This window comes from Agelaius phoeniceus, chromosome 3, assembly GCF_051311805.1.
Source record: "Agelaius phoeniceus isolate bAgePho1 chromosome 3, bAgePho1.hap1, whole genome shotgun sequence".
NCBI lineage: Eukaryota > Metazoa > Chordata > Aves > Passeriformes > Icteridae > Agelaius > Agelaius phoeniceus.
Genome location: NC_135267.1, coordinates 56,274,586 through 56,300,409, shown reverse-complemented (window position 1 = coordinate 56,300,409; position 25,824 = coordinate 56,274,586). Strand labels below are relative to the sequence as shown.

Sequence of the window (25,824 nt, the reverse complement as noted above, 5' to 3'; positions counted from 1 at the left end):
CTCGTATATCTGTTTGAATTGGTCTATAGGAAGTAGAGATTTAAATTGTATTTTATCCTGTATATTATTATCATGGTTAGCAGTTGAAATCTTATCTTAAGAGTCTTTTTGCAACCTAAATGATTCAACAATTCTATGTCAATTTATATCCTCCTGCTACCTGAGGTGTCAATTTCAATTCTTAGTTATTTTTTTAAATAATTTTTTGAACCATGTAACAATTTGTTTTTTTTGGAAAATGATTAACAGTTCAGAGTGTCATAGTGCACTGATACAACATTAAGATTTGGTTTAGGGATCTTATGGTTTTTTCTTAAAACAGGACTAAAGTAATGTCGTAAGAACATGAACTCTCTTTGGAGGTTTTGATTTATATCTTTACCTTCTCTGTATATGCAGTCTTGTGTGAAGAATATAGCATCTTGTTGCAGTCCTCTAATCAATCAAAAACTATTATTTTGGGGAATATTTGAGAGAGGAGGTCATTTTTGGATGTCATGTTTCTGTAATGTAAAAATGTTTAATTAGCAGCTATTGAATTAATGATTTGCTCTTTAAATAGTGTATTTGGCTGGTCACCTTTTAAACCAGCAGTGGTGATCTGCAGCTTATCTGTGCCTTACTCTGTGCAAGTGAATGTGTAGTTGTGTTCTCTGTTAGCTACAAACCAGGATAATTAGCATGGGGAAGCTCTTGTAAGCAGAGCTGTTAAGTGAAAGGAATTATATAATGCAATATTTAAAAATTGACTTTTACTTTTATTGTTAAAATTCTGGTTGATGCTGGGATCTTACTATCCAATTTAACTGGTGATAATGTGGCAAAGTATTTAGTTTAAGGGGGGTTGATTATTTTCTATAGGTTTCTGATTGTAAGGGTGTGCGTTGAGAACACTCCAGTATATGTTCCTTGTATAAATATAAAACTCCTTTTTTTAATGAGGGAAACTTGAGAATGGCTGCCAAACTTGGGAGAGATGATAGAATCAGGTATAATATAAACAATAAGCTTTAAGGTTTTGTGTCCTCATGGCACACAGTTTTTGAAAATGGAAGTGTGGGAGTAGTTCTGTCATGTTTTAACTACTTTAGGCATTTTGAATTGGACTTTTGGAGACACCATTTACTTTTGTAGGGATCTTGGCCTCTGTGATTTGGTCTTCTGAGTCCATTTCTAAAGTGTAGATATCTACTAAATGTTGTTTGTTTAAAATACTGAAAAGCTATCATAGCCATCAGCCAGCCTTACTAACTCCTTAAAATATTTTTCTTTATGGAAATACTTTTAATGCTAGCCATCCCCCTGCCCCACCCTCTGATACCCACCCTGTCTCGACATCCCAAAACAGGAAGGAATTAAAAATTCAAACCCAAATTAGAACAACAAGCCACCATCCAATTGAAGCTCTGATCCACTTAAAGAAATACCACGAGTCCATTAGAGGGCTGGCCTCAAGAAATTGTAGTGTCAAGTTGTCATGGAAGCACATTTTCTCCCTCCTATTTCTTCATGGTTTAATAATGTTTTCAATAAAATTATGTATTTTCAGATCTTTAAATGTTATTCTCATAACAAAATGGAGAATGTGTTTGTACAACCAAATTGTGAAAATTAGAGTCATATTTACTTAAGGAGAAAAAGTACAGTGATCTTGAATGCTACATTTTTTCATATGTAATCCAGAACAGCATTTGGAGGTTCTTTGTTGTTTGTTTTTGTTTTACTTAAACTGTGCCAAAACATGAATTCCTACTTATTTATGAGGGTAATCAGCTCTCACCTATAATTTTATTCATCTCGGTTTATACTGAGCTTTTCTTTCACTTAGGAGCAATTAATAAAACAAGGGCCCAATTCTGCAAATTCCTGTGCAGCACAGTATTTTATTTTCAAGAGTTCCGAAACTACAGACATAAAACCTTCGCAGAAATGTATATTCACTGAAAATGCAGAAAAGAAAAATTGCCAGAAAATTAAATTAATGAGGATAGAATGTGATGTACTGCTATTTTTCTGATTGAAGATTGTTTTTAACACAATGAAAGTGTGGTTTTCAGAATTAAAGCTTGAATTCATTTTTTTAATTTCCTGGCTCTTAAACTTTTCCCAGTCTTAGAATTATTTGGAATAGCAAAAATTCCTACTGGAAATTCTGGCTCTCTTTTTAACAGTAATATTTTTCCTGTTGTATTCTTTGAATAACTTTATTCCAAATTAATATAGCCTAACATGGTTAGGTTTTTAGACATTAACCCAGTGCTTAGCAAACTCTTAAATTTCAAGCCCTGTACATAGTAGTTTTGCATGCTGGATTATCAACTAGTCTGTAGTGTTGTCTGTTGCACCCTGCTCTGCTTCATAATTAGTTGCTTTGGGAGGGGGCAAAAAAGGAGCCACAAAAGCCCCAAGGTGTTCTGAAGGGATGGTGCCAATACTGCTCTCTGTAACCTGTACTGTGGTTGGTCTGTGATAATGACATTGCTGACTGGGAGAAAAGGTATCATCGGTGCTTTCTGTCTTAGCTAGAGGTTTGTGTTAAGCATGCTTCAAGAAAGCACAGCTGGGATTGTAGCTTTCTGCAGTTTTGAGCTGGCAAAGAGCATGCAACAGGGGATGCTGTTCACTGTATTTTGTCAACTTTTCCAATTCTTGCATTCTATTTTTAATCAAAAAGAATCTCTTTTTTTTCATAGCTAAAGAGTACCATCAATGAAGGTAGAACAAGCATCTCCTTTCAGCATCTCTCTTTACTTTTATTATATCTTTATATTAGCCTTCTGTTAGGCTGCCTGGCTAGTAAGTCTAAGAATTCATCTAAGGCATCCCTGAAATGTTTTATGAGTATTGGGGTGATCTTTTAAAACTTTTTTACATACACCTTTTTGCCTCTAGAAAGGGATGGTGCATTTTCATGATTAGTGTTTCAGCAGCTCAGTTCCTTTTGTTTTGTATCATAAAGTAATAATTTTTTCTTTAAGGCTGCATTATGTTACAGGCATCAGGCCAAATCAAAAAATGAATAAATGTGACCATTCCTGAGTACAGATTGCATTGAAACAAACAGGTTAGATTATTTCCAAGGTGCTAATACATTCTGAGATAAGTTAAATTCTCCATGGGATTTGTTCCTTAGTTATAGTATGTTAAATGAGTGTAACAATACAGATGCAGGATAATAGCAAGAAGTTGTTGCACTGAAGATCTTGTAACATGTGACATTATACTTGGTAGTGTTGAACTGCAGATTTATGATCTGAGTTCCAAATTACTGCTAGTGGACCTACTTTATATACATCTGTACTAACAGTATATATCTGAATATATAATGCATTCCTTATTTGATCATTATTAAAAATCCTCAGAGATGGTGTGTATTTAAAATTATTTCTGGGTTTGCATAGCTCAGTGTGAAAACTGTGGCATTCTAACATCCAACGGGCTCCTCCCTCTGATGTGTAATTTTGTTCTATTTAGAGTATGTAGAACACAGCAGTGATTAATTCTCAAGCTTTTTTGATGTTGTAACCTGTGGTGCTATGTCAATAGGACACCATCTAGTTATAGGGGTATTAACCAGATGTTAATTCTGCTGCTCGTTGCAGGCAGTAGGTGAACCCAATATGAGAGTGAAAAAGAGAATAGTCATCAAATACCTTTATCATGTATTGGGATGCTTGTCTGAATTTGATGGTATAATTGGTACATTTTCTTCATGGTGATCCCTACTTTTGAAATGGACTTAATGGAGAAAAGAAGGAATGAAAAAAAAAAAAACAACAAACCAGCAGAAAACCTCAAACCAAATGAAAGAACCCCTACATGTATGTTTAAAGAATGGACTTTGTTTTCTGTGAGTGTGCAATCAGAGAAATAATTTGGCCTGAATATTCTATGAAACAGCAAAAAAAAAAAATCCAGATGTTATCTGTGTGTTAATGATCTGTGTTTTGGAACTGAGTAGGGGAATTATGGAATATATGATAAAATGTAAAAAATCATTGTGACCTGTAACATAGTGCAGCTTTAATATACTGGCTTATCCTTAACTTAAGTTCAGACTTCATCTCATGCTTCCCAGCCTTCTGTCAAAATACTGTACTGTAACTGCAACTCTGCAAGTTCTAGAGTTAATGGCAAGGCTTTTGGAATACTGTATCTGATCTCTGCCTTACAGCACAAGCAACGTTGCCCTGTGCTGGAGGACCAGCTGGTGGATCTTGTGGTGTATGCCATGGAACGGTCTGAAACTGAAGAGAAGTTTGATGATGGTGGAACCAGTCAGCTTCTGTGGCAGCATCTCTCCAGCCAGCTCATTTTCTTTGTGCTCTTTCAGTTTGCAAGTTTTCCTCATATGGTCCTGTCACTCCATCAAAAGGTAAATTGTTTGTATCGCACCCACATGGTAAGAGGGATTAAAAAGCAAAACCAGTATTTTTGTTAAAAGTGTCACTCATCCCTGCAAGAAGTACTTTATGTGTAAGAATTAGTTAAGTTTTTAATCACTATTCTCTCTAGAAGTCAAATTCTCAAGTTATGGTTCTGTGAGCTAGGTGTGTTTTTAGTGTATTCAGTTACAGGATGTTGCATTTTATTTGGATTCAAAGTGTGCTAATAACTAGAATAAAGAGATAAGCTGGCATAATTCAGAAGATCTAAGTACTGTGCTGTTGCATGCATCCAGTTTACAAACAAATTTTGAACAGAGTGAATGCCCTGTTCTGTTTGTGGACTAAAAAACTTGCTGTGTAGGAACTCACTGTTTGTCTAATCAATCTACTCAAGCAATCAAAGGTAATTCGTCCAATTATGGTGATACTGGCAATCACAGTCCCAAGTTATTATTACTTCCTAGTAATAATTCTATTTGAACTGATACGAGTATTTGCCCTTTTCTCTGGTGCTCAGGGTTATGGTTCTAAGGGTGGTGATGCCAGTCCTCCAGAGCTCTTTGCTGAGAGAGCTGTATGCTGTTGATGGTAGGGTGAGGATGTTTTCTCCTTGCTGTAGGATCAGCTTGTGGCTATTTAGATGCAGTTTCCAACATGCACAACACATTGCTCCATCTACATTTGTCTACAGTTCCGTGTTGTGTTCCACTTCTGATGGATTGTAGTTCTCTGCTGTCTTTGTTTTCCCTGAAATTAATTTTACCAGGGCTGTATTCCTGTAATTACTGTTAATAAAACATTGCAACAACAGGCATTATACAACACAATTGTACAAATCTATATAAAACTACAGCAAGTAAGATAAGAGTAGCATATTAGTTATTAGAGAGTTTCTGTTACAGATAAAGAAGTTAATTAACAAAAACCAAAAAACAGGTGAGTCCGGATGAAGCAAACCAAAGTTGTTCTGGCTCAGGGACTTCCTTTGTAAGAGTTTATAAAACCTGTGGCCTGATGCTAGCAATGGCAATACTGTACTTCACTACAGGGCTACAAGGTGACAATTTAAGACCAATATTTAAATGTTGCTAGTTTTTCAAAGCAGTGATCCTCAGGAGTTAAATGCATTTTAAGTCTTACCGTTAATTGTTGTGGTCCTCACATAGTCCGTTCATGTATTACAATTAATGTACCTATTTCTCTTCTACCTGAAAATGATGTATGTTTCTGCCTAAGTTTGGCTATAAAATTCTTTGCTGAAACTGTTTTAGTCTGCACTTCTAGTTTCATGAGAATCTTTTTAGTGAATTTCTTCTGCATGCAGTATTTGTCTGTTACTGAGTGTTCTTGACAGTTGGCAGGCCGTGGTCTCATTAAGGGGAGAGACCACCTCATGTGGGTGCTACTCCAGTTCATCTCTGGCAGCATCCAGAAGAATGCACTGGCTGACTTCCTCCCAGTTATGAAGCTGTTTGACCTCCTGTATCCTGAGAAAGAAGTAAGTCTCTGATATTAAAAGTTTTTTTTTTTTAATTCAACTTGGGACCTTCATATGTCAATACTACTATCCTTCTTGAGTCACTGTTAGAACAGCATGCTACATAGCTGGGAGGAGATGTTTCATACATTTTTTGGAGGATCCATGTAACCACATTTGTTTTTAGGGGCAAGAAAGACCTGTGTTAACTCCTCTCTTCCTTGGCTTTGGTTTGACTAAGGTTTTGAGCTTATTAAAGCACTGAGGAGACTGTAAAGGAATAATATGTAATTCTATTGTTACATCTGGGCTGAAACAGAATAGTATTTTAAATTCATTTTGCAGGAGCAAATCGAATCATATCCATGCTTTGTACGTTCCTCTAGAATTAAAGTTCTTGAGGAAGGGGCACTTAGACAAAGTTCTTAAACTTTAATTCCAGCAGCATTGTCAGTGTTAAGTCCTGATTGCTTATTCTAATCATAGTGCTTTTTACTTTGGGTGAATGGATAGAAGACTACAGGTGTGTGATGTATCAAACTCATATGTAACAACTTTTCCCCCTGCTACATTAGTTTTGACCACAGAAATTCTTCAGTACAATTTGTGTCAGAAGATTTCAATCGCTTTTCTCAGCATCAGATATGGAAAGAGGAATAGGATTGCTTACTTCAGCTGTAGTGATGGCTCTAAGTTACACTTATTCAAAGTCTTTGTTTGACTAGTGATTTTTAAGCGCTTGTGAAACAGAATCCTAGGAAGCATTTTTTAAGATTCAGTTTCACAAGCACTTAAAATGTTATCTCTGGATGTTGCTCTTAAAAGAATCTGCCTTGCTATCCTGTTGATGATGTATTGGTGCTGTCTCACTTGCACTGTCACTGGTCTTTGTGCAGCAGTAACTGTATCAAAAAGAAAGAAATGTGGATGTTGGCAAAAGGTGAGACCTGGAGTTCCTTTTCCAATGGCAGTACTGTAGCTAAATCTGGATACAAAACTTTTTAATTTTGGGTTGTATCTGTACCCTTTCATGAGAAGTGTATTAATGTTTGAGGTTTAGCTGTGTTGCTGAACAATTCAGATTTTTCAGGAAATATTGTTGAACCACTGAATACCTACTATGGAAGCAGATACAATAACTGGTTTCTGAATAATGTGTAAGTGTGAGGCTGAGAGAAAAAGCATATGCTGTGTAACTATGTATGTCTGGAAACTGTATACTCTTAAGCATGAATTTCCTTTTGCCAGGGTCTTAGACAATTTCTTAAAATTACTGAAAACCCGATCTTGTGAATACCGGCTATCTAAATTGGTTTTCTGCACATTAGTCCATGTGGTATGTCACATTGATATGTTCTTTCTTTAGTATATTCCTGTACCTGACATTAACAAACCCCAGTCAACTCATGCTTTTGCAATGACCTGCATTTGGATTCATCTGAACCGGAAGGCCCATAGTGACAACTCCAAGTTGCAGATTCCCATTCCTCATTCTCTTAAGCTTCACCATGAGTGAGTGTGGGGGTTTTGTTATGTTTTGATTTATATTTAGGCATAATGAAATTGGCAGTTCCAAGCCTGTATTCAGAATGTGTTGTGTGATGGGATGCTGTATAGAGGTTATCAGTAGAGTGACTTCAAAGTCATTCAGAAAGACAGAGCTCAAACTTAAAATATTTCATAAAAAGTGAAATGTTGTTATCCAGCTAGCAGAAATTATATATTTTATCTCAGAATAATCAGTCTTTATTACTGATAGAGAATCTGAAAGTAAATTGACAATTTTGTTTTGTTACACTGTGGTTTGGAAAATGTGAATAAGCAGTACGTTGGGTTAAGTTTATGTCTGGAAAGGTGATTTTTTAACTGTATTTTTTCCTGAGTTGTTTCTCCAATGTAGAAAAATTGTAACACAGTGAAAGTGTGGCATAAGAAGCAGTTATTTTGATGTAGTGCAATTAATAACTATTTTGATTTTTTCTACTATTTTATAATGGGTTTTATAACTGAGATTGGTGTAGTTGTATTCCTGGAATGCATGTGTACTCTTCTTTCTGCTTAATGTTTAATCTTTATGGCACACAGGTTTTTGCAACAGAGCTTAAGGAATAAAAGCTTACAGATGAATGACTACAAAATTGCCTTGTTGTGCAATGCTTACTCAACCAATTCAGAGTGTTTCACTTTGCCAATGGGTGTGCTAGTAGAGACTATTTATGGAAATGGCAACATGAGGACACCTCTTCCAGGGACTAATTGCATGGCATCAGGGTCTATCACCCCATTGCCAATGAACCTCTTGGACTCACTCACAGTTCATGCCAAAATGAGGTACAGTATATGCAGCTAGCTTTTCCTTTTTAACTCATAAATCTGTATGTAGCTAATTATCATCAGAAAGGCTTCCTGTGGCTGGACATGTCATATATAGATCTATTAATTTACTTTAAAAATGTGTTAAATTTCAAGTCCCTGTTTTTGATTCTGAAACACTTTCTATCTTTCCTCAGTCTGATTCACAGCATAGCTACAAGGGTAATTAAGCTGGCTCATGCAAAATCTAGTGTGGCCTTGGCTCCTGCTCTTGTGGAAACCTACAGTCGCCTGTTGGTTTATATGGAAATAGAATCCTTGGGCATCAAAGGCTTTATCAGTAAGAAAGAAAACCTTTTTCCCCCCTTTCTTTCTGTTAAGTAGTATTTGTTTAATGGAAACTGGAGGCTGTAGTAGAACTGAAAATATAATGATGCGGCATGTATAAATTAGTTTAATATTAAAAAACCTGAAAGTTGTCCTAGTTCTGCAGTAAATTCCAGACTAGTTGTGCTGCTGTTCCTTTATGCCATCACTTGTATTGCTGGGACCTTTCCAGTTGTGCTGTGTTGTGTAAAAAAGTTCTTAATGGAAAAGCGTGAGCCAAGTTACTTTGAGACACACAGGATACATAATTGCTCTTGTTAAAATAATTGGCATGTCTGCTGTATGTGTATATTCAAAAGATTGTTAAGCTGTATACATTTACAGCATCTTCAGACAGCACTTGCACTTATGCTCTTTGGAGGTAATACAGTTTTCAAAACAAATGTCTGTGACTTATAGCCTAATAAAACCAGTGTACTCTGTAGTTATATTTCAAGGTGTGGTTCAGTTGTAAAACTTATCTTTCAAACTTCTTTTCCATAAGGTCAGCTCCTGCCAACAGTGTTCAAATCTCACGCGTGGGGAATTTTGCATACTCTGCTGGAAATGTTTAGCTATCGGATGCATCACATCCAGCCTCATTACAGAGTCCAGCTCCTCAGCCATCTTCATTCCTTGGCTGCTGTGCCACAAACTAATCAGAACCAGCTCCATCTCTGGTGAGTGATGTTTGCCATATTTGTCCATAAACTCAGATTCCTTCTTCTTCTTCTTGTAGAAAGCTTCATGAGAGCTGTTTAAATGGCACTTCCCAGTCTTACTTCTGTGACTGACTTGTTCTGGGGTGTCTCAGCAGGGCGTGTTTCAGCAGTACAGTTGGATGTTAGTAGTAGTGCTCTGCAGAGATGCATGAGGTAGTGTCTTGCACACATGTGGCAGCAGTGTCATGAGTCAGCACACAGGACAGTTCTTGGACAGAACTGTCATATCCAAGAAGTGCTTCTTGCATGGTAGATAAAGGGCAATGCCTGCTACTTGTAATCAGTGCTTGGCTTGTCTGCCAGTGAGACTGTGCTTACTTCCTTCTGTAGAGGAAGATTAATTCCATTACAAGAGTTAAGTTTGTTTCACTTAATTTTTATGTAAGTTTGATTTTCAGTCAGGTCAGAGGGTTAATCTGGTTCACTCTGCATCTGAAAAAGAGTTTCTGCAAAGCAATGGTGACTGTATGTGAACCTGATTGGAGTCCCTCTCATGATAGCCTAAAACAGTGGCTAATTTGAATACAAGAAAGGTGGCAAAGCTGGTTAGAGAAGGTCTAGAGAGGTTATGCAGGTAATTCCAGGCAAAAGCTTTGAGTTTACGTTACTGTTAACAAAGTTGAAGAGCATGAGATTCAGTTTCTATGTAGAATCTGGGGCTTGTTGTCAAAAAGTTGGGGGAAATAGTGTGCATTGACTCTTAGAGTACAATAAATCTTGTGGGAGTATGTGAGACAGAGTAACTTCATTATTACCAGTTCATATAGACAAAATCTAATTATGCAGTAAATTCATAGATTCATAGAATGGTTTGGGTTGGAAGGGACCTTAAAGTTCATCTAGTTCCAACTCTTTTGTTGTGGGCAGGGACAACTTCCACTGGATCAGGCTTCTCAATTTCATAGTCCAAATTGAAATTGCCTAGTTACTTATCCTTTACCAAGCATAAAGAAAACATTAACACAAGTTTCTCCTTAAATTCAAGGCCTTGACGTCTTTATTGACCTCAATCTTGTTTTGTCACTTTGTCTGTAAAATACAGATGTTCGTCAATTTTATTGAGCACTGCATTGCAACTAGAATAAACTAAACTATGGCTTTGGCATTTCAAAGACAATGTTATAAAAATCCTTCCAATGACTTCAAACTACCTGATGTGAAAAGTGCTTCCAACTAAAGCAGTGGAAATTAAAGTGCTTTTAATCAAAAGTTATACTTCCTCAGCTTCCTAATTTCTTTAATAAGGACAATTTAGTGCTGTCTACTTGAAGATGGTAGTTAGCTTTGAAGCTTCCTATGTATTATTCATGCCGTTTTATTTTGGTTTTGCATATATTTATTTATATTATCTTCTTTAGATGAAGATGAAGAATGAAAAAATAATAAGGGGACACTAAATTGGAGATACTTGAGGCTCTTTATCAGGGTCTCTGCACTTGGAATTTTTGCTAAATCTACTTTTGAGTGCTTTATTTGAAAATAAGATGCTGAAATAGTTGATGTATTAAACAGTAGAAAAAGTGAACTTTTCAAAAGGTTAAGAACATAATTTTTAAAACAAAATGTTTCTGTATTATTTGTAATACAGAAATGGAGTAAATGGAGGGAAAAAGTAGGTATTTTTGGAATCCTGGAAGCATCAGCATAAGTATTACTTGCTAACTGGACTGTTTCCTTCTTTCAGTGTTGAGAGTACTGCTCTAAGGCTAATCACAGCTTTGGGCAGCTCAGAAGTCCAACCGCAGTTCACACGCTTCCTCAATGATCCCAAAACAGTTCTTTCAGCAGAATCAGAAGAACTCAACAGGGCTTTGATCTTAACTCTGGCAAGGGCAACACATGTGACAGGTAATAGCAGTACATCCCAGTAAAAGCTGTAGTCAAACCATTTCTCTAAAGTACTGTTCAAAAGAGTGTCATGGTAATGACCTAGTCATAAAACATATCCCATGCACTTCTAGTTTTGAAAAAAAAAGTGTAATTTTAATTTCTAACTACTTGTTCTTGGACAAAAAGCTATTACTGAAGAGACAATGAGATATTCTTAAAATGTTTATTCAGAGGTACACTGTGACACTAGGGTCTAGAGGTTTTTTAGTGTCTTATTTTGAGTTTCATTATTTTAAATCTAAATGCTTGGAATGATACATGCTATTTAAATAGCATGAAATGCAGCAACGGTGCTGATCATGCAGGAGCCACCCCCTCTATAGCTTGCATTTAAGAAAAAGTAGTCTGAATGTTGAGTTTCTTTTTTGGGGAAGAGAAAAAAGGAAGCTTTCATTGTGTCTTTTGAAGTTTTAACAGTGTGCAGTGACATGGATCAGGTTTTTGTTACATTTGAAGGAGATGTTTTCTCCTTTTTTATGGTTCTAGTCTGCAGACACACTGGAGAGTTAGAGCAACTGAGTCACAAAGACTGGAGGTGGAGGTGATTTGAAAGGGAAAGAACTTCTATGTGTTGATTTCTTTTTTATTTTTTTAACCATTTCTCAACCTTTGATGACATCAGCCCAAGCTTTGGGGGAATGAGGCTTTCATTTCTACAGCTGAATTGGGGCAGGTACTTCTGAGCAGCCTTTTTGAAGCAGTATAAAATGGCATCTGGCAATTTCACCATCATTATCTTCCTCAGAATTTTTTTCTAAAAGTCTAATCAGTTAATCAGCAGAAGCTTGTTTTAGTGATATTACAGGAAATTAAATACAAAATATTAAAATCATGATTGCTTTATTTCTAGCTCAAACCTTATAAATAATTTTCTTATCGTTAATAGCATAAGAAAGGTAATATCCAATGTCCTCTGTAGCCAAATAAAGTTAAAGAAAGGGGCTGGGAGAAGTTGGACAAAAAAAGGAAACTTTGGACTAGAAAAGCCTTGATGCATATGATGACAAAAGGAGCAATTCTAATACCATCCATCAATTTTCTAGACTTTTTCACAGGCTCTGATTCAATTCAGGGAACTTGGTGCAAGGACATACTGCAAACTATCATGAGTTTCACACCACATAACTGGGCATCACATACACTAAGCTGTTTTCCAGCTCCTCTGCAGGTAATGGTTTAAACCTGAAGACTTTACAATTGTAAATAACTGTGCATTTATTCTCTTAACAAGATCCTTTGCCTTTTGTGGGTTGGTGAGAGTCTTCCCCTCTCTAGACTGCATTAATCTCAAGTCCCTAAAGAATACAGCATGATTATAACATTGCTATTTCTTTAGAAATGTGTTAGCTACATTCCCCTAGAGTATTCTAAGGTCAGACTTGGTCAACTGATCAAACTTCTGATGCAAGGTAGATCAGATGGTTTAAAAACTAAAAAATAAAATAAGAAGTTGGAAAAGCCATATTTTCTTGTTGCAGTTTGTCATGTAGCTTTGTTAGTGACAGAACAGTCACTGAGGTATCACAGTGAAATAGCAACCCTCCCTAGTAGGCTGTATGGTACAGGCAAGTAGGAACCCATACAGTGCTAAATCAGGCAAAATTTTCCTGTTCAAGTGTTTTACTGTAGGCTCTCAGTCACTGCAAAGCCTACTTTTTTCAGGTGTTCTTCAAGCAGAACAACGTGCCTCAGGAAAGCCGTTTTAATCTGAAGAAGAATGTGGAAGAAGAATACCGGAAGTGGAAGTCAATGACCAGTGAGAATGAAATAATCACACACTTCTCTGCTCAAGGTTCATCCCCGCTTTTCCTTTGTCTCCTGTGGAAGATGTTGTTAGACACTGATCACATCAATCAAATTGGTTACAGGTGAGCTTAAAAACATGCTATTTCAAAGTTAGTACAGCAGTGCCCTCAGTTCTGAGGACATAATTAATAATTAACAGCTTGTTCTTTTAATTAATTTGGAGCATGCATAGCATGGAAAAAGAGAGGGGAGCTAGGGAGTAGCCAGTGTGCCATAATAATTGTGCAGTGTTCAGGATTGGTTCCACCATGCAGTGGTCTGCAGTGCATGTTTTTCCTGGTGAGAAACAAGGATGTGAGGTGTTTGAATTAAGCAATTTACTTGTAATAGCAGTGTTTAAAGCAAATCTGAAAGAGTAAATAGAAAATAAAAAGCATTAATTTACTTAACATTTATACATGAATAAAGGACAAATATTTCTTTAGAAAAGAAATGTTGGATTAAGATGAAAATTCATTACAGAAGTGGTAATCATCTGATTTTTTAACTTTGTTCCTGATAGAAATAGCATTAGTTTTAGCTGTGAAAAAGAGATTTATTTCTTTTCAGTCCTTCCTAGGTCTGCTGAAACAGTATTTCTGATAGCATCTGTTACTCTAGCGTGCAGTGAGGAAATAGTTTATAATGCTATGGCTATATTAAAGTGCATAGCGTAGGAAAATAAAGTTGAGTTGCAGAAGGTTGTCCTCAGAGGTGTATAAGTACAATTATATAAATAAAGCATGGGTTCTGAGCAGAATACCTCAGAGTAAATTGGTGAACTTGAAGCATTTCTCCTAAATAGTATTTCGACTTAGGAGTTCTCAGTGTGTTTTGCTTTGCTTTGGCTATCACCTCAGTAATTTAATAAAAGGGAGGGAATTTTGTCTTTTTTTTGTTTAAGACAATTGTGTTAAAAACTGCTTATTCATATAAGAACTATAAATAGACCAGTTAGGAATGTGTAAGGAACTGTAACAATTTCTTAGTGCCTTTTTTTTTTTCTTCCCTACTAGAGTGTTAGAAAGAATTGGGGCCAGAGCGCTGGTGGCACACGTCAGGACATTTGCAGATTTTTTGGTGTATGAATTCTCTACATCTGCAGGAGGACAGCAGCTCAATAAATGTATTGAGATTCTCAATGACATGGTGTGGAAATACAATATTGTAACACTGGATAGGTTGATACTCTGTTTGGTAAGTATCACTTCAGAAGATAAGATGACAGCTCATGCAGTCTGCTTTCTGACTCATTTTTAGGAGCAATCTTTTAAAAATTGATTGGTCTTAAATAGTAACTATTTGCAAAGTTAATAATCAAGAAAATAGTAGATTACTTCTTTAAGTAACACTCTTACAGTTCTCTGAGTCTTCAGAGAAGCATTTCTTGGTTATTCAATGGCAACCATTGAACTGATATTGTTAAATGTTGTGATTGGTGGTTTGAGTCTCTGACCTCAGAGCCATGCAGTTATTTGGCCTCTGCAGAGGGATGTGGACATGCTGCATCAATGGCTAAGGCCAGTCATCTGAAGTTCAGCAAGGCCAGGTGCTGGGTCCTGCACTTGAGTAACAGCCCGTGCAGTGCTACAGGCTGGGCAGTTCTGGGCCTCTCACCACAAGGCAGACATTGAGCATGTCCAGAGAAGGGCAGCAGAGCTGGTGGAGGGTCTGGAGCACAATTCCTGTAAAGAGCAGCTGGGGGTGTTTAACCTGGAGAAGAGGAGGCTCAGAGGAGACCTTATTGCTCACTACAGCTGCCTGAAAGGAGGGTGTAGCCAGGTGGGTGTCTGCCTCTTCTCCCATAAGAAGTGACAGGCAGTAGGACAAGATGAAACAGCATCAAGTTATGCTGGATTGGATATTAAGAAAAATACCTCCCCTGAAACAGTTGTAAAGTGTTGGGACAGGCTGCCCAGGGATGTGGGTGAGTCACTATCCTTGGAGATACTTAAAAGACATGTAGGTGCAGCACCTCAGGATATGGTTTAGTGGCACTGCTGAATTAATGGTTGGACTCAATGATCTTAAAGGTCTTTCCTACCCTAAATGATTCTATGGTTGTGTGATTCCTGCAGCCTTAAAAGGTAGATAGGATATGACATGCTATTAATTAATTCAGAAGCATATGGAAAATCTTGTACCCATTCGAGTGTGCTTTCTTTTCTTAGAAATCAGCCTCTTTCATCATAGTAAGACAGAAATGGCATTCTCTTGCTTTTCATGTTATCCTATAAAATAAAGCAGTACTCACCTAGAGAGAACTACATTTGCATTATGTAATTGTCCTCTATATTTAATTTTAAATCTCATCTTAATGTAAAGCTGGTTGTTTGAATTCTAATTTGGTTTTCAGACTGAACTCAAATCATGTCAGAATGGCCAGAGGTTAAAGGCAATCTTAACTTCGTTGTCACTTAATTAGTTGTTTTCAGTAAGACAAGTGACAGGTAAGAGTGAGCTAGAATTCCTTCAGAAAGTGCTGTCACTGGGAAGTTTGTAAGACCTTCTGCCCATGGAACAGAAAATGAGATAGGGATTGAACCTGCCTCTTTTTTTATGGCTTCACTTGAAAAAAGACTATATATGCAGTGTGAATTTGTGTGCAGATGTAGCAAATTTGGCTGCCATGTTTTGGGGCTATAGAGCAGACTGCAGTGTCAACTGTAATTTCATGTTGTCTAATCTGTTTCACTTAAGGCTATGCGTAGTCATGAAGGAAATGAAGCTCAAGTTTGTTACTTCATAATCCAATTACTCTTACTGAAGCCTAATGATTTCAGAAACAGAGTGAGTGATTTTGTGAAGGAGAATTCTCCGGAACACTGGCTGCAGAATGACTGGCATACAAAGCATATGAGTTACCACAAGGTATCACAACTAATAATATTCTTTTATTTCAATAATTTCTGTGGAATTGATACCAGCCATGATTTACAGGGCAGCGGTATCAATTTTTGGACTTGCCTAATAAGCTGTAATTTGACTGGGCTAGTATGAAAATAATAAATCGCGTATGTAATGACTTTGAAAATATAATGCAGTAATATTAAAAAATAGGAATAGCTTAAGAATTGGGTGGATGATCATTCTTGTTCATCTAAATCAAGCAATTTTATAATCTTGCTTATACTGAAATTCATTTAAAACAGAGTTTTTGTGCATAGGGAGAAGTTATTTTCTGATGTTTTATCACGGTACCAATATTACAGTCATAAAATTACAGTATATTATTTTCTGATGTTTTATTACTGTAACCAAATGTTAAACCTACATTTTCTTCTAATTATTAAAACTTCTTCCGTCTTCTGTGTGACTAGAACATGATGGCCTGATGTGTTAGGGAAGAGACTTGCTGAGATTTTAATGCTCCTATAAACATACTGGTTCCTGCTGACTAGAAAAGGATGTGCCAATGAGCTGTTCTGTCAAAAAATAAACAGTGAGATAGAACAGATACAAACAAGCTGTCGTGTAGCTCAATACATGCCATCTAGTTTGATCCAGGAGCTGTTTGGTCTATATTAGCCCTCTGACTTGGCTGTACAATGTTTTGACAACGCCTAACTAAAAGTGTAAGGGTAGCAGGAAAGCAAATGAGCCTGGGAAGTGCTCTGACATGGCTGCACAGTTACTACACCCAACCTGGCATATAGAAATTTCAGTCACAGGTAGAACATACGTTCAGCCCTCAGCAGTACCCATCTGTTATTTGAGTACACTACAGTTCTTTCCAAGGGAATTATTACATTATTCCTATTTCTAGTCTTTTAATTCAACATATGATGCAGAAAGTTCCAGTAGTGCTTATTTCCCCTAGGTTTTCTCTTCAAATTCATGACAAAGGACACTTCAGCACTGGCTGCTTTCAGCTTTGCTTTGGGATTCTTAATATTTTAATATTCTCTTATGCCCATTTTGAGTGGTGGTGACCATTTGTTCTGGGTTTTTTTTTTTTTTTCTTTTTAAGATGTTATCTACTATTTTAATAATCCATTTAAGTCAGAGTTCAGTTTTCTTCAATAAGTTTACAGTAAGCTTCACTGAATTCAAATGTGATAAAGTGGGTTCTGAAGTGTCTTTTTAAAGCAATGTAAATGCTGAATGCTTAATCCATTACTTATGAAGAAGGAGATTTTGATTTTGGTGGGTTTCTTTCCTTCCAGAAATACCCTGAAAAGCTGTATTTTGAAGGTTTGGCAGAGCAGGTGAATCCCCCAGTTCAGATCCAGCCCCAGTACTTGCCAATTTATTTTGGAAATGTATGCCTGCGCTTTCTGCCAGTGTTTGACATTGTAATTCATAGATTTCTGGAATTGCTTCCAGTGTCCAAATCACTAGAAACTTTATTGGATCATCTGGGAGGTTTATACAAATTCCATGGTAAGTTATCCATGAACACAGTGGGATATATTCCTGTTGTGATCATTATGTCCTCTTCACCTCTTTCATTCATAATGTTCGTGTATTAGCAGAGCGGTGTCTTACTCCTTTCCTGTTCTCTAAGCCCTGTGTGCATTTACACAGAGAAGTGCATTTCCTGTTTAGTGAATTTCAGCTTACTAACAGTGAACTTGTTTTTATTCAGGTATCTCTTGCTAATTAATGCTTCCTTCACACCTTTCCCTTTCATTTCCTTCTAGTAGTAAATACTTAGACCTATGTCCTAACAAACTTTATCTTAGCAAGACTGAAACAATTGAAAAGCAGTTCCTCTCTCTATCCTTACTTAAGATTCAAATAACTTGACCTGATACTTGAATACTTTTAGAAATGCACTTTAATATCTTTTATAGGTCATTGTTATGTTATGCTCAGACAATTTACAATAGTCGTTTTTTACTGTGACTTCATACCTGTATTCTTCTTATCTAATACTTTGTATATGAAGAGATGATTTAGTCAGTTTACTTACAAATATATTAATATTATCATTAAGTTGTGAACTGTTAGTAATACTGACCCTCTTTGTTCAACTTCTTTTGTTCTGCACAAACACTGAAGTATGTACAAGACAAAAGAAAATTAGTTTTGTAGAGTATGTTGTAATAAAGAACGTGAATCAATTCCATATGTGCTGTTTTTAAATAAATGCAACTTAGTCTTGCAGAGCTCTTGATTTTAGTTTTGCTTGCCACAGATAGTGATTTCTGGCTTTTATTGTTTTCCCTTTCTCCTTGGCAGACCGACCAGTGACCTACCTGTACAACACTCTTCACTATTATGAGGGGCATTTGAGAGAGCGCACAAACCTCAAGAGAAAACTTGTTCATGCCATAATTGGCTCTCTCAAAGATAATCGTCCACCAGGCTGGTGTCTGAGTGATACTTACCTCAAATGTGCCATGAATCCCCGAGAAGAGAACCCATGGGTTCCTGATGATGCTTACTATTGCAAGCTTATTGGAAGACTAGTAGACAATATCCTTCTAAAAGTTTACTTTAAGTAAGCTGTGACAATGTCTTACATCTTCATGTCATCAAAGAATTTCCATTTCTTTAATATTCCGAACAGGGATGTGCTGCCCTAGTAAGCATCTTAAAAAGATATGATGAAAGTGAAGTACAGTACAGCTGTATAAATATTTCACTGTTTAAGCATCACTTAGAAATGCAATTACTGATGTTTATGCTTTCTGAATTGTATTTTGATTGTCAAAAAAATAAGCTTTTTGCAACGTGTGAGTTTTAAAGAAGTTTTCAAAAATGAGATTACTATTACTGTTTTCTAGTGACATTTGTTACTATTACTGAGAATAAAATATTGAGAGCCGTGCCATATTTAAGGTGTGGAAATAGCTGGCAAATTAGAGAATAGGAATCTTCTTGGACTTTGGCTTCTTTCTGGAGCAGCTTTACAAGAGTTGACCAATCTTCAGGGTGTTACAAATTCTTTCATTCCTTCTCCTGAACTTCCCTTTCTTAATTGTGTAACTTGAAAGAAGTCTATTTGGTGTCTCCCAAGAAAGCTAAAATTTATATAAACCCCTGCTTTTATGCAAATGTTAATGCTGGAGAACTTTTCTGTATGTATTTCAAATAAATAAGTCTTGTTTGGGGAAGTGGAATATTTTCAGAGACTAAGCAGATACTCCTTTTGCATAAACTGTCTCCCTAGAAGTCTGCTAGAAGGTCTTACAGAGAGGCAAATTAATGGTTTCTGAATATGAGCATAGAAAATTCCTATTATTTATATTTTCCCCTCTTGGAAGCACACAGTGAAGGAGATGGTTGCTGTTTTTTCCACCTCCTAATCAGGAAGGTTTATCCTTTGCACAGCTTTGTGTGTGTAATATATTTATAGCTATATATTCATGCAGTCCTCCAATGATTATCAGCATCTTATATTCATATTTCTATACATCTTTCTTTTTAATGAAATGTGATTGTTCAACTTGTTTTCAAAAACTTTCAGTTCAGTTTAGTATGTGGTATATGTATCTATTTTTAATGACTATGCTGCTTATGCTTGTCTGTGTTGGGGCAGCTTTTTTTTCCTTAACCTTTGCTACCTATGGCAGGCAAATCCCCTGGTCCATTTCCAAATTGTGACTGGAGATTCAATGAATTTCCTAACCCAGCTGCCCATGCTCTGCACGTTACCTGTGTTGAGCTCATGGCTCTGGCTGTTCCAGGGAAGGAGGTGGGCAATGCTCTGCTGAATGTTGTGCTGAAGAGGTATGTTGGCTTTCTGAAATGGTTTTCTGCAATATATCATACATAATTAGAGATTGCTAAGGTGGTCTCTGATACTAAATTTCTTATTTAAAAAAAAAAAAGAGTGTATATAGGTAACATTTTATATATAAAGTATTTTTGGATGACAAACAAGGTGACAGGGATCAAGCACAAAAATCATGTGTTAGATTCCTGTGTTGTAGTGGATTGTGTGCTTCAGGTACAGTTGACATGGCACAATGCACATAAAAGTTAGAGGGAAGACATCATGCAGGCAAAGGTGTTATCCATTGGGTTCAGCAGGAAAGCCTGGATGAAATCTGTTATTCTTTGAGCTGTGCTGAGAGGAGTACCATTGGTACTACAGCATCTTTGAGTGCAAAGAAAGAGACGGGAATCATTGGCAGGACTCTGAACCTTCCTGATGCTGATGTAGATCAGAGGTACTTTGAAAGAGTGGTGTGCCAAGGCTGGCCTTTTATCATGATGCATTGAATTTGACCTGTTGTAGCTGCTTCTTGAGCAACCACCGAAAAAACTGGTCAGAGACAGGACCTGATATTCTTGTAGCCATTCAGTTGATGTCACTGAGCAATGACAAGCTGGAATTGCTTGGATAAATCCTCATTTGGCTTAGTAATATATTATTGTTAGCTCTGTTTGGGGCATATGAAGGTAAGGAGTCAATAAAGGGACAAATAACCCTTAGGCACTAAAGCTTAAGGAAGGAAGTTTGAAGCCTTTGAAAGGAAACCTGCTGCTAATGCAAAACACACCTGCATAGTTTTGCACACAACATCCCAATAGCATTTATACCATCTTTTGGCTCTGTAAATACCTGTGTGTGTCTTTGTAGTTCTCTCAAATTGACAAACATTCTTGGTGTAAGTACACCTGGTCTTTAGATGCATGAGCAGCACAAATTGCAGTTGAGTACTTTGGAGTTTTAATTTTCTTTTTCTTTGTCTCTAGTCAGCCCCTGGTGCCAAGAGAGAACATCACAGCTTGGATGAATGCAATTGGACTGATTATCACAGCCTTACCAGTGAGTCAATATGTTGTACTTTTAAATAAAAAAATTACTCTTCTATGAAACATTTATCATCTCTAGAATACATTGTAAAAACCTACAGCCAATATCTGTAAATTCCACAGCAAGCTATTCACAAGGCTGCATGCATGTTTGAGAAAAATCTACTCCTCCAGCATAAAAAAATTGATCAGGTGTTTTGTTTTTCTATTATATTTTGAGGCTGGGATGAAAAGAAGTAAATCACTCTTGTTTAACTATTTAGTTAAATGCCTTATGTATGGTATTGAGAACTGGAGCTATATAATAGGAAGATCTATAAAGGTTCTAATGCAAAGTTATTTTTCTATTATTGCTTGCACTTCCACATCCTGTAGTTCTTAACCATGTAAATGAGATGTGGCTGAGATTGCAAAAGGAAATGTCTGCAGTACTGCAGTTTGTATATCAGTAGAAACTTTGATCTTCTGAATATCAAGATTCTTGGTACTTGACAAAGACTGCCTGAGTAATTTTGATCTTACCATGTGTTGCTTCTGTGTGTCACAGCTTGTGACCTCTCTTCCCTAAAAAATAGTTCCTCTTCTCAGAGGGAGGCCAACATGAATTTAATCCTTATTATTTTTATAATGCTACTTACTCTTCCTGTTTCATCTCCTTGTTTCCTCATCTATATTCTTTGTCTTTTGTACCTTTTTTTATTTCCTGTTTCCATCTCGATTTTTTTGTCTGTTTGTCCCTTCACTCAGAAAACTAGATAATTCTCAGACCTCTTTAACTAAGGCTTTTTGCCTTGTCTTTGCTTCTTTTATAGACCTTTATATCAGGCAATTAAATAATTAAATCTGTGACATATGTCTTTATAATGCCACACCCTTGAGTGTGGCCATACCCACTAACGTAGATGTTTTCTGTACCATGCATCTTAAATTTTCATCTTCATGGTTATCAACTACCATTTGCATACCATATGACATTTATAACAGTTTCCTATATACATATGCTTATATATTTATATATATACACATTTTAGAAATGCCATTATAGCAGAAAAAGCTAAGGAAGCAGTGTCTTAGGTGATGTTCTTTTTATAAACAATTCTGACTTTTTGGGTTTGTTCTGTTGTTTTGGTTTTTTTCCCCCCAGGAACCATACTGGATTGTTCTCCATGATTGCATTGTGAATGTCATCAACAGTCCCAGCTTGACATCAGAGACAGAGTGGGTTGGTTACCCATTCCAACTGTTTGACTTCACAGCGTGTCACCAGTCTTACTCTGAGATGAGTTGTAGCTACACTTTGGCTTTGGCACATGCAGTCTGGCATCATTCCAGCATTGGACAGCTTTCTCTCATTCCTAAGTAGGTGCAATGATATTTGATAATGTAATTTGTCTTTTAAATTCTACACATAATGTGGATAACAAAGCTCTACCTATGGCACTTATACCAGTGAATAAATATGTACAGGGGAGCTCTAAGACTTGCCAGATGGATCATAAGGTTTTTTCCAGCTGCCTCTTCCATCGACATAACTCTGGTTGTCTGTAGGCTTTAGGGCTGTCATGTGGTGTGACTGCCTTTAATAAGCCTTTTTAAATCTAGATTAGCTTTTATGCCTTTGTTAATTTAATTTTTTCTTATAGCATGGACTGTAGAATGTTCCTAAAGCATCTGTAACTGTAACAGTAAGTACTATTCCTAATTCTAGAGCTGCCCTATTTCGAATAGCTCATATTTCCAGAGGCACACTTGTTTTATTTCCTGAAATAAAGGTCTAAATCTGTGAGAGAGACTGTGATGTTTTGGCTAGAATTTGGTGGGGGTGAAAGAAATAAAGAACCCCAAATAACCAAACAGCTGATGTAGTACATGTCTTGACATACTGCAGGTTCCTCACAGAAGCTTTGATACCCATTGTGAAAACAGAGTTCCAGTTGCTTTATGTTTACCACCTCGTTGGCCCTTTCCTGCAACGGTTCCAGCAGGAGAGGACACGGTGCATGATAGAGGTAAAGTCTGGCTCATGGTTTGCTTTATACTGTATGGATTATTTTACTTTTGCAATTAACTTGTGAATCAGAATGGGATAGAAATCCGTAATAGATATTCAGAATTAAGTTCTATACAGATTAAACAGTAATTGCAAGGATTTGAGTTGCTGAGTTGGTATTCACCTTACCCTGTTAACTGAAATCCTGTTGGATAAAACACGTAGTACATTTCTTTTTAAGCAAAAAAGAAATAAACCCCCAGAAATATCAAACAATAGATGCTTTCTTTGGCTCTCAAACTACTTACAAAATATACTGCAGGCTTACTTCCTGGGAGTATGCAAGAGGTGAATTATGAGGATGGAGGAACAGGAACTGTTTCATACATTCATTTCAGTGTGGATAAGGTTAAGGGAGGAAAAAAGAGATGGAGCTCACCAGTAGGCAGATTAGCTGAAAAATGTCAGGTATCAGAGACCCTGCTAGAAAGAAGAGCTTAACTTCAGAATCATTTGGTCAAGCATAATGGGATGGCTTAGACCTGTCCATTCTTCCGTGTAAGAAAGTAAATTGTTAGGAATCACAGCTACTTAAAAAGCAGCACATATTTCTTATATTGTTAATATAAAGTGTTATAAAACCCGTTTTTATTTGGCTTGCTCTTTGTGTCTGTGTAAACAGATTGGAGTGGCATTTTATGAAATGCTCCTGAATGCAGATCGGTACAGCTCCCACCTGAACTACATGGATCCCATTTGTGATTTCTTGTATCATATGAAATACATGTTTACAGGTGACAGTGTGAAAGACCAAGTAAGTAAACAGTAGATATTGATACTTTAGTTACCTTTCTTCCCATATAATAATTTAATCTTTTTGTGAAATATTTGTCATAGGTAGCAGTACAACAAATTGCTAACAGTTGATTAGTCTCTATATACAAAGTAGGAAGTTGGTGCAAGAAAAGCTTCTGATGGAGTAGATTAGATATCTCAGATTGCAAGATTAATTTATGTAGTCTGAAATTTAAGATACAGCTTCAGGGTGCTTTAAATACTATTATTAGAGCTATTGCTAAAAATACAGCTATTGGATATTTCATACTTTTTATTCATTTAAATCTATTTCTTTAAAGTTTTACTTAATTTCTGATTCAGTAGTGTAACTTGACATGTGACAAAAGGAAGACTTGATTCATGTTCAGTGAAAAATCATTCACTCAATTTATCTCTAGTTTATAACAGTATGCACTTTTAAAAGTGTCAGTTGTGTGACTTGTTTTACAAAGCTTTGGTGCACAACTCTTACAACAGGAAGGGGTTTTTTAAGATTGGTTATTGGAAGAGGTCCAAAAGTTAGCATTTTTAATTAAATATTTATGTAAACACCTCTATTTACTGTAACTTTTCCCATTTTCATTGTGCTAGTGTGATATTTGTGTACAGTAGTGGCATGTAAAAATACTCCTGTTTTTTACTGAATGCATTTTTTTCTTTTTTTAAAACAGGTTGAGAAGATAATTTGTAACTTAAGACCAGCTCTGAAACTTCGTCTGCGCTTCATAACACACATCAGCAAAATGGAGCAGGCTGCTGTTTCACAGCAGCCTCTCAGCAATGGGTCCCCAGCACAGCAGCCCAGCCAAGTGCCTGTCAACGTGGCCTTGCCAGTAACCCAGTGAAATGAACTGCTGGGCTGACCTCGGTGGGAGGGCTCCCTCCTCTTACTGACTGAAGGGAAGCAGCATCTCATCTGAAATCTGGGATGCTTTATGAAAGGACTGAGAACCACACACAGACTTCTGCTTTGATTTTTTTGCATCATGAAGCTGCCTAGCTCTGTGCATGCCAGTCTTCTTAGCTATTTATGCTAGACACTAGATAAGGGATATGTTGCCTTTCTCTGAAAGCACTGAGTAAAGATACTCTGCAAGCAAATACATGGATTTATGAAGAGTTTACCATATTCTGCTCCCTATCCTGGGTTGAGTCATCTGGATTTTTCCTTTTTTCTGCCTGTGATATCAAAAGACACTCATTGTGTGTAAAACAGCCTTTTAAAATTTGGGTTCTGCCTTATTAAAAATTTGTATTTTTTCATCCAACAGAAGAATTTAAATCCTTTTTGTCTTTTGGGAAGACTGTTTAAGCCCTTATACAGAAACACTCCTAGACAGAGAGATTGCATCAATTTTCTTGAGTTAATGATGACATCTTTCCAAAGACTAAGAATGAACCTTTGAAAATATTTGTAAATTTTGTATGTACAGATTTCATTAAACACACCTCAATGGGTTTGATGTAGTGTCAGTTACTACACTGTTGGATTACACCCTGGAGGCTGTCTCCAATGAATCTATTGGAAGTCTGCATATTCACTTCAAGCTGCGCTGGTTCATATTTGATCTTTCCTGTTTGGGAAATGGTGTAGTTTTTATTAAATCAATCACATCAATTTTACTGATCTTACTATATTTTGGATTTGTATAATATTCTGCTTTAGGGTTTATCTGTACTGGGCTCAGCAGGTTTTGGTAACAGAATTGAAAGGCTCAATGTTTTGTAAATACTCATCTTTTTGGACAAATTTGTAATTAAAAAAACACCAGAGTTTAAAAGTCTATATTAGTATTGTTAAATTTATTTCTTTTCTATACTCATTACCTTAAAAATAAGAATTGACCATAGAAAGGATACTTCCATGTCCCAAGTTCTCTATCAGCTTTGCATTAATGACAGTTGTTACAAATAGAGTCCAGATTAATAAACTCAGGTCTGACCTGATTTATATCTCTCTAAAAATTTAACAGTTACGGAAACAAGTTGGTGACTCGGTGGGTGGAAGTTCTTTAGTCTGCTTTTTTGCTGTTCTTGTACTTGGATCCTAAATTCTACCAAGTGTAATTTGAGCAACAGAATTGTGAGTGCTCTTTAATGAACTTGCAGTCTGACAGAAAACCACATTTATGCTGATCCTTGCCAGTCACAGGTGATATTCTCCGGGGCTCATTGTTGGGGCCAGTCCTGCTTGGTGTCTGTATCAGTAATCAGGACAAAGAGATCACAGGTCACAAGTTAGGGAGGAATGTTGACCTTCTGGAGGGCAAGATGGCTCTGCAGGGGGCTCTGGACAGGCTGGATCCATGGTCTGAAGCCAGCTGTATGAGGTTCAGTGCCACATCC

At 36.7% G+C, this 25,824-nt stretch overlaps 1 protein-coding gene across 2 annotated transcripts in view; it reads left to right on the top strand.

The window, feature by feature from the left end:
* MED23 (mediator complex subunit 23) overlaps positions 1 to 25,262 on the top strand; it is a 37,928-nt gene extending 12,666 nt beyond the window's left edge. For both annotated transcript variants that reach the window (XM_054629250.2, XM_054629249.2), the window contains 19 exons: positions 4,175 to 4,375; positions 5,743 to 5,886; positions 7,232 to 7,377; positions 7,951 to 8,196; positions 8,376 to 8,518; positions 9,050 to 9,224; positions 10,951 to 11,114; positions 12,200 to 12,324; positions 12,819 to 13,024; positions 13,958 to 14,138; positions 15,642 to 15,812; positions 17,108 to 17,324; positions 18,126 to 18,362; positions 19,454 to 19,619; positions 20,592 to 20,664; positions 21,796 to 22,010; positions 22,540 to 22,660; positions 23,324 to 23,455; positions 24,150 to 25,262. In XM_054629250.2, the coding sequence (XP_054485225.1) occupies positions 4,175 to 4,375; positions 5,743 to 5,886; positions 7,232 to 7,377; positions 7,951 to 8,196; positions 8,376 to 8,518; positions 9,050 to 9,224; positions 10,951 to 11,114; positions 12,200 to 12,324; positions 12,819 to 13,024; positions 13,958 to 14,138; positions 15,642 to 15,812; positions 17,108 to 17,324; positions 18,126 to 18,362; positions 19,454 to 19,619; positions 20,592 to 20,664; positions 21,796 to 22,010; positions 22,540 to 22,660; positions 23,324 to 23,455; positions 24,150 to 24,323 (3,237 nt within the window). In that variant the 3' untranslated portion in view covers positions 24,324 to 25,262. The remainder of the gene's footprint in view (positions 1 to 4,174; positions 4,376 to 5,742; positions 5,887 to 7,231; positions 7,378 to 7,950; positions 8,197 to 8,375; positions 8,519 to 9,049; positions 9,225 to 10,950; positions 11,115 to 12,199; positions 12,325 to 12,818; positions 13,025 to 13,957; positions 14,139 to 15,641; positions 15,813 to 17,107; positions 17,325 to 18,125; positions 18,363 to 19,453; positions 19,620 to 20,591; positions 20,665 to 21,795; positions 22,011 to 22,539; positions 22,661 to 23,323; positions 23,456 to 24,149) is intronic.
* Positions 25,263 to 25,824: the final 562 nt, after the last annotated feature.